Consider the following 8,937-nt stretch of genomic DNA (forward strand, 5'->3'; position numbering starts at 1 on the left):
GGGCTTTGTGCGGCCCCCGCCCCCCAAGGCTCCCCCGCTGGGCTGAGGGGACTCACAGGCCACTCCCCCCAGCCTGGCCCCGACTCCCAGCTGCGACCCGCGTCGGACTGTCCACCTCGCAGGTCGCAAGAGGCGATACTCCGGGTGGGAGGGGGCCAGCGATCCTGGGCGGGCTCGGGTTACGAGCCCCCCCCACCCCCTGACGCCACTCCCGCCCCCGCCCAGGTGGGAAATCTCCTGCCCTCTGGCGGGGCGCGCTGCTTCAAAGGCGCTTTGAAGAAATCCGAGTTCCGAAGACTTCTTTAGTGGGCTGGGGGCTGTGACTGAAGAGACACGGGAGACGGGGCTGGGGCGGAGGAAGGAAGGGGGGCGCCTTGGAGCTGGTCTGAGCGAGGCGGCGGCCTGGATGGAGTGGACCCCCGGGATCCCGCCCCAACCCCGCCGGACGGGCTCCTCCGGACCCCCCAGAGTCTGGCCCTCTCGCCTCTCGGTCCCCGCCTGTCCGGTGCCAGCTCCTGCCCGCCGCAGCCTCGCGGTCCTCCCCTCCCTAGCCCCTCGGCCCCTTTCATCTTCCCTAGACTCCGCTTGGGGTTTTGCTGGTTTCTGGGAGATAAAAACCGCTTCAAATAGGGCGGCGCGCTGCCAGGACAAACAGGGCCGGGCAGGCCATGTGCGCCTGGTTACCGGCCCCGGGTCGGGACGCCGGGCTCCAGCGGGCCCGGGAAGGGGTGGCGGGCGGAGCTCCAGGCACCCAGGCTCCGGCGATGACTCCCAAAGTGGGGGGCCCCTTTTAGAAGCGGCCTGCGCGCTGTCTCGGTTCCCGCCCAGGTCGTAGGGAGGGGCCGGCGGAGACCGCCCGCTAAGCGCTCCGAGCCCATGGGGTCACAGTCGCTGCGTCGCCGGGCCCGCCGCGCCCCCTGGTGAAGTTACTGGGTGAGCGCGGTAGGCCTGGACTTGGGCCTTTCTAGAACCCGCAAATTGTGAAAAGCGTTCCACAAATGTTAGATAAGCAGTATGGGGGAGGGGACAGTACTTGTGCCAGGCCAGGGCGGGGGCTGCGGGCGGAACAGCACTGTTCCTTCTCTCTGGTTCACCTTACAGGGTAAGATGCAGGCACCTAAACCGATCATTATAACCTGTTGGTTTCATCGAAGGATGCAAGATGCAGGCCGGAGTGATTTTTCCTAGGGGTATCTGGGTTTGGATGGTGTTACCAAGGTACAAACGGAAACTTTATCGTGGGTCTTCAGTGCTCTCCACTAATCTGTCACCTATTCCCTCTTTCCCTCAAACCTGCTCACTTCCCCTTCTCAGGGAGAGCTTTCCCAGCCAGGATCCCCAAACCATCCCTAGTGTATACCTTGTGCTCTTCAAGCTTTCTGTGACTTCCCAGGTGACGGTGAACTCATCTAGGAAACTAAATGGGGCTATGGGTAAAGGTTAGAGGAGGAGTCCCGCCGCCCCTAGTGTTAGTGGCCTGTAAAGGAAGCGCACAGCAGTAGGTGAGCTGAGCAAGCTGAGCTCCGCCTCCTGTCAGATCAGCGGCATTAGATTCTCATAGTAGCGCGAACCCTGTTGTGAACTGCGCACGTGAAGGACCTAGGTTGCTCGCTTTTGATGAGAATCCAACTAATGGCTGATGATCTCAGGTGTAACAGTTTCATCCCAAAACCATTCCCTCCCCCGCTCCCCATGGAAAAACTGTCTTCCACTAAACCTGGTGCTAAAAAGATTGGGGACCCCTAGGTTAGAGCCTTGCTACTTAAAATGTCGTCTGTGCAGTATCAGCTGGGGATTCTTTGGAAATATAGCCTCTGAGCTCCACCCTAAAAGATGCCCAGGAGATTCATATGTCCCTTAACAGTTGATAAGTACTAGATTAGAGGCGAGCCACTTGCCTTCTCAGGTGAAGTGCATTTTCAGGAGACTGTGGAGCCCTTTGTTTTCTGACCTGGGAATAACTCTCTTGGGGAAATTTTCAGGTGAAAAGAAGGGCAGACACGGAATCCAGAATACTAGAACTAAATGCCCCCTAGATTATTCAATAAGACTGGTAGTTTTTGGGAGTGGGGACTGCCTTCTACTTCTTCAAATCACTTAACATTTGTTAATGAACTCTGACCAAGGTCACCTAGCTGATGGCACAGTTATAGCTATTAACCTCTGACATTTGTTTAGCACTTTAAAATTTATTAAATAGCTTCACTTCATTATTTTGTATGGAAAACAACCATATGAAATAATTAGGACATTGCAAATGAGAAAAGTGAGACTCAAAGAATTCAATGTTTCTTTCTCCTCCCTTTTTTTTCCCCTTTTTTTTGAGACGGAGTTTCACTCTTGTTGCTTAGGTTGGAGTGCAGTGGTGTGATTTCTGCTCACCGCAACCTCTGTCTTCCAGGTTCAAGCAGTTCTCCTGCTTCAGCTTCCCAAGTAGCTGGGATTTACAGGCATGCACCACAATGCCCCAGCTAGTTTTGTATTTTTAGTAGAGACAGGGTTTCTCCATGTTGGTCAGGCTGGTCTCGAACTCCCGACCTCAGGTGATCAGCCCACCTCAGCCTCCCAAAGTGCTGGGATTACAGGCGTGAGCCACTGCACCTGGCTTTTTCTCCCTCCCTTTCTTTCTCTCTTGCTTGCTTGACAGGGTCTCGCTCTTTGCCCCAGGCTGGAGTGCAGTGGCGCAATCTTGGATCATTGTAGTCTCGATTCTCCCATCTCAGCCTTCTGAGTAGCTGGACTACAGACGCTTGACACCACCACACTGGCTAACTTTTGAATTTTTTGTAGATACAGGGTCTTGCTATGTTGCCCAAGCTGGTCTTGAACTCCTGGGCTCAAGAGATCAGCCTCGGCCAGGCCTGGTGGCTCAAGCCTGTAATCCCAGCACTTTGGGAGGCCGAGACGGGCAGATCACGAGGTCAGGAGATCGAGACCCTCCTGGCTAACACGGTGAAACCTCGTCTCTACTAAAAAAAAAAAATACAAAAAAAACTAGCTGGGCGAGGTGGTGGGCGCCTGTAGCCCCAGCTACTCGGGAGGCTGAGGCAGGAGAATGGCTTAAACCCGGGGGGCGGAGCTTGCAGTGAGCTGAGATCCCGCCACTGCACTCCAACCTGGGCGACAGAGCGAGACTGTCTCACAAAAAAAAAAAAAAAAAAAAAAAAAAAAGAGATAAGCCTCAGCCTCCCAAAGTGCTGGGATTACAGGTGTGAGCTACCATGCCCAGCCTCACTTTTATTCTTAAGTCAGAATAACTGGTTTGGGTGTACCTAGGTCCAATCTCTCTGTGACTCACTTTCCTCGTGGTGACAGAACAGCACCCACCTTATGGGGTTGTAAAGATTGTAAGAGCATTTATCATAACAAGTGCTCAGGAAATAGTTTTGTAGCTTGGCAAGGTGGCTCAGGCCTGTAATCCCAGCACTTTGGGAGGCCAAAGCGGGCGGATCACTTGAGGTCAGGAGTTTGAGACTAGCCTGGCCAACATGATAAAACCCTGTCTCTACTAAAAATACAAAATTAGCTGGGCGTAGTGGCACATGCCTGTAATCCCAGCTACTCCAGAGGTTAAGGGAGGAGAACTGCTTGAACCCAGGAGGCAGAGGTTGCCATAAGCTGAGATAGCGCCACTGCCTTCAGCCTGGGCAATAGAACGAGACCCTGTCTCAATAAAATAAAATAGGCCGGGCGCGTTGGCTCAAGCCTGTAATCCCAGCACTTTGGGAGGCCGAGGCGGGCGGATCACAAGGTCAGGAGGTCGAGACCATCCTGGCTAACACAGTGAAACCCCGTCTCCACTTAAAAAATACAAAAAATTAGCCGGGCGAGATGGCGGCGCCTGTAGTCCCAGCTACTCGGGAGGCTGAGGCAGGAGAATGGCGTGGACCCGGGAGGCGGAGCTTGCAGTGAGCTGAGATCCGGCCACTGCACTCCAGCCTGGGCGACAGAGCGAGACTCCGTCTCAAAAAAAAAATAAAAAAATAAAATAAAATAAAATTAAAGTTTTCCTTTCTTTTTTTGTGAGACAAAGTTTTGCTTTTGTTGCCCAGGCTGGAGTGCAACACAGCCATCTCGGCACACTGCAACCCCCCGCTGCTGGGTTCAAGAGATTCTCATGCCTCAGCCTCCCGATTAGCTGGGATTACAGATGCCCGCCACCACGCCCGACTAATTTTTGTATTTTTAGTATAGATGGGGTTTTCAACATGGCCAGGCTGGTCTACGAACTCCAGACCTTCAGGTGATCCACCCACCTAGGCCTCCCAAAGTGCTGGGATTACAGGCGTGAGCCACCTCGCCTGGCAGGAAATGTTACTTTTCCACCTGTCCCCACCTCCCTTTCCAGGAGTCCGCCTAACCTTGTGGGTGCAGGACTGTTCCTCCTCTCTGAGGTTTTTCCCTCAACTTTCCAGCCAGCTGCCTGTGACATAGCCTGTATTTTCCTCTGGGTGATCCACAGGCCTGGGAGGGTTAATTTGGTACTTCCCTGAATGTGGGTTATTTCGGGCTTTCTAAGCATTAAAAGAGTGAGTGGGAAAAGGCGTTGGGGAATTCGGAGCTGGGAAAAACAGTAGTCGCCTGGAAAACAACAAAAAAAACCCCGCTCCAGCCTGGTAACCAACGATTGGCCCGAGGACGTGTCCGCGCTGCTCCCCCTCCGGCCGCCAGGGGGCGCAGGAGGACGCTTTGGCGGTCTGTCCCGGGACCGCTTACTCGTCCTTCTTTCCTGTCAAGTCTTTTCTTCACTTCCGTCGAGCGCCGCCTCGCCGTTTGTCCCTTGCGGCTACCCGTCCGCATACGAATCTAGCCCGGGAACCGAGTTGCGGGAGGAGGGTCTGTGCCGTTCCGGCCAGGAGTTTGCCGACTCTAGACGTCCTGCGAACCGGCAAGATGTGCTCCCTGGGGTTGTTCCCTCCTCCACCGCCTCGGGGTCAAGTCACCCTATATGAGCACAATAACGAACTGGTGACGGGCAGTAGCTATGAGAGCCCTCCCCCCGACTTCCGGGGCCAGGTGGCCAGGGCGAGGAGGGAGGGGACCTGCAGGCATGGGGGCGGAGTCGGGGAGAATTGGAGAAGGGAGGCAGTGTGACAGGGGCAGGGTCGCAGAGTCTGGTGGACTGGAAACAGCTTGGCCCCGGCAGGAGAATAGAAGGGCTGGAATCTGTTTTAGGGCAGGGATTGGAGTATAAGGGGGGGTTAAGGAGCTGTGGAGGAGTCCTAGAGGGAATGGAGAGAATGAGGGAGAACTGTCTAAAAGTTGGGGACGGTATCTGGGGAGGATCAGAAAGGTACAACTTGGAACTTTTTTTCCGTGGTGTACCTGGGAAGGACAAGGAAGGGAAACTGATATTTACTGAGCGTTTGTTATGTAAGAAAGAGAATGAGTCAGGTGTTTTCTAAAAATGTTCTATGGTTTCATAATCACAACCCTGTGAAATATTATTCTAGTTGCACAGATACGGGAGCTAAGACTTATTTCCCATACTCACAAGTGTTAGCTTTGTGGAAACGGAAAACCGACCTCTGGAATCTTGACTCACCATCACACCCCTCGCTTTTGTGCTATAGTGGATCAATCTTCCTGTCCTACACCTGACCAAGGATCCCCTAAAGACCCCTGGAAGGCTGGACCATGGCACAAGAACTGCCTTCATCCATCACCGGGAGCAAGTGTGGAAGAGATGCATCAACATTTGGTGAGGCATGGCAAAGCGTTTTCTGGGTCATAGTCTGCAGATCCTGGAAAATGAGTCACCACTCTTTACCTTGGGGTGTTCTTGAAAAGACTTATTCAGGCTGTCTCCATGAGGGCTGTATATCTTAAATCATATGAAATTTTTAGTCCTTATTGTAGAAATCAAATGCTCAATAAATATCAGGTTCCCTTCCTTGCCCTTCCCAGGAACACTATGGAAAAAGTACTTCTATTTAATCTCTAGTAACTTGCTTTGCTTTCTGGCTTGATTAGGTGAACCTGCTCCCTGCCCCCACCTCATGTCATTAACACTTCTGAGCTTTTACCTAAAGCTCAGCAAGATTAGATATAAGGTTGCATTGAATAATCTACATAGGTCATCCACTTTGCACTTGTAGGAGTGGAGCCACACTACCTGGTTTCATTTTCTTTTCTTTTCTTTTTTTTAAGATGGAGTTTCACTCTTGTTGCCCAGGCTGGAGTGCAGTGGCACGATCTCAGCTCACTGCAACCTCTGCCTCCCAGGTTCAAGCGATTCTCCTGCCTCAGTCTCCCTAGTAGCTAGGATTACAGGCATGTGCCACCACACCCAGCTAATTTTGTATTTTTAGTAGAGATGGGATTTCTCCATGTTGGTCAGGCTGGTCTTGAACTCCCGACCTCAGATTATCTGCCTGCCTCGGCCTCCCAAAGTGGGATTACAGCCATGAGCCACTGCGCTGGCTCATTTTCTTTTTTTTGAGACAGAGTCTTGCTGTGTTGCCAGGCTGGAGTGCGGTAGTACAATCTCAGCTCACTGCAACCTCCGCCTCTCAGGTTCAGGTTCAAGCAATTCCCCTGCCTCAGCCTCCCGAGTGGCTGGGACTATAGGCACGTGCCACCACGCCCAGCTAATTTTTGTATTTTAGTAGAGGTGGGATTTCACCATGTTGGCCAGGCTGGTCTGGCCTCCTGATCTCAGGTAATCTGCCTGCCTTGGCCTCCCAAAGTGCTGAGATTACAGCTGTGAGTCACTGCACCTGGACCTATTAATGGCATATATAAATCCCTTTAAGGATTATTTATGCCAGGCACAGTGACTCATGCCTATAATCCTAGCACTTTGGTAGGCTGAGGCTGGCAGATTGCTTGGGCTCTGTGGTTCGAGACAAGCCTGGGGAACATGGCGAAACCATGTTCTTTTCTCTACAAGAAAAGTACGAAAATTAGCCGGGTATGGTGGAATGCACCTTTAGTCCCAGCTACTCAGGAGGCTTATGTATAGGAGGATTGCTTGAGCCTGGGAGGTGGAGGTTGCAATGAGCCAAGATTGTGCCAGTGCAGTGGCACTGAGTGAGACCTTGTCTCAAAAAAATAAAAAAAAAAGTTAATATTTTATTAATACCATTACTATTTATAGGACGAATTCCTAGAAGTTAAGTTGCTGGTTCAGAGGGTATGTTCATCTGTAATTTGTGAGCTGTTCCAAATAGTCCTCTGTCAAAATTGTACATGTATATGTTCCCACCAGCAGTGTATGAGAGTGCCTGTTTTCCAATACGTGCTGTTAAGCTTTGATCTTTGGTACTTTAGTACAGTTTAATGGGCATGTGTGTGTGAAGTTGAACATCAGTTTGTTGAAAATCCATTCATTCCCAGGCTCCTTCTTGTCTCCTGCTTCTGCAGCTGCTGCTTCTCAGGCTTTTTGGTGGCTCCTCTTCCTAATGTCCCTTGAATGTTGGTGTTTTTGGGGCTAGATTTCCAGTCGATGCATCAGACCTGGTGTTCACTTGTTTGTCAAATTATCCTGCTTGAGTATTTCAGACTTCATATATTCAGTATGCTCAAATCCAGTCTCTTTATTTCTCTCTCCAAATTTGCTTCCCTGGATGGTTCACTTTAAGGAATGATCATATTACTCATTCAGAAAAAAGTGGTTTGAGTGTAGGTTCTGGGGTAGATAGATAGTTGAATCCTGACTACTTTCTACTTAGATTACCTTGTTCATATTAATTAACCTCTTCACACCTTTGTTGTCTCATCTAAAAATGCAGTGATAGGCTGGGCGCGGAGGCTTACGCCTGTAATTCCAGCACTTTGGGACGCCAAGGCAGGTGTATCACTTGAGGTCAGGAGTTCGAGACCAGCCTGGCCAATGTGGTGAAACTCCGTCTGTAATCCTAATTACTCAGGAGGCTGAGGCACAAGAATTGCTTGCACCCAGGAGGTAGAGGTTGCAGTGAGCCGAGTGCACACCACTGCACTTCAGCCTGGGTGACAAAGTGAGACTCCGTCTTACACACACACGCACACTGAAACCATGTCTCTACAAAAAATTTAAAAATTAGCTTGGCATGATGGTGTGTGCCTGTAGTCTCAGCTCCTCCAGAGGCTGAGGTAGGAATACCTGAGTGCAGGAGGTTGAGGCTGCAGCAAGCCATGATGGTAATACTGCACTCCAGCCTGGGTGACAGAGCAAGACCCTGTCTCAATAAAATAAAAATAAATGCAGTGATAACAATACCTATCTTGTAGAATTGTCATAATGGCTTGATTAGTTCATGTGAGGCACCTAGTCCAGAGCTGGCACATTGTAAGCGTATTAGCTGATGTAATTGTTACCTAGGTGTTTTTCTTGTGTTGATTGCTCTTTCCTTTACTAATGTCTGATTAGTCTTCACATCTTGTTCATGCTACTTCCTAAGTCTCTCAAATCTCTCTTTTTCTTCATCCCACCAGTTCAGGCCACTTTCACCTTTTTCCTAGATTCCTGAAGTAGATTCTTTTTTGTTTTTTTGAGACAGAGTCTCACTCTGTCACCCAGGCTGGAGTGCAATGGCGTGATCTTGGCTCACTACAACCTCTGCCTCCCAGGTTCAAGCAATTCTTTTGCCTCAGCCTCTGGAGTAGCTGGGACTACAGATGCACACCACAATGCCTGGCTAATTTTTTTTTTTTTTTTTGAGATGGAGTCTTACTCTGTTGCCCTTGCTAGAGTGCAGTGGCATGATCTTGCTCACTGCAGGCTCCGCCTCCTGGGTTCACGCCATTCTTCTGCTTCAGCCTCCCAAGTCGCTGGGACTACAGGCGCCCACCACCATGCCCGGCTAATTTTTTCTATTTTTAGTAGAGATGGGGTTTCACCGTGTTAGCCAGGATGGTTTCGATCTCCTGACCTCGTGATCCGCCCGTCTCGGCCTCCCAAAGTGCTGGGATTACAGGCTTGAGCCACCGCACCTGGCCAATTTTTGTATTTTT

At 50.9% G+C, this 8,937-nt stretch overlaps 1 protein-coding gene across 2 annotated transcripts in view; it reads left to right on the plus strand.

Annotated features, from left to right (window-relative positions):
* The first annotated feature begins 4,710 nt into the window (after positions 1–4,710).
* Positions 4,711–8,937, plus strand: part of AAAS (aladin WD repeat nucleoporin) — a 13,429-nt gene continuing 9,202 nt past the window's right edge. The window contains exons 1-2 of one of the 2 annotated variants that reach the window (XM_017861539.1): positions 4,711–5,016; positions 5,574–5,701. In XM_017861539.1, coding sequence (XP_017717028.1) covers positions 4,894–5,016; positions 5,574–5,701 — 251 coding nt within the window. In that variant the 5' untranslated portion in view covers positions 4,711–4,893. Of the gene's footprint in view, positions 5,017–5,041; positions 5,177–5,573; positions 5,702–8,937 lie in introns of those variants that run through there. The other variant, XM_017861538.1, reaches the window with a different exon arrangement.

Source organism: Rhinopithecus bieti, unplaced genomic scaffold, assembly GCF_001698545.2.
Source record: "Rhinopithecus bieti isolate Rb0 unplaced genomic scaffold, ASM169854v2 scaffold_56806, whole genome shotgun sequence".
Taxonomy (NCBI): domain Eukaryota; kingdom Metazoa; phylum Chordata; class Mammalia; order Primates; family Cercopithecidae; genus Rhinopithecus; species Rhinopithecus bieti.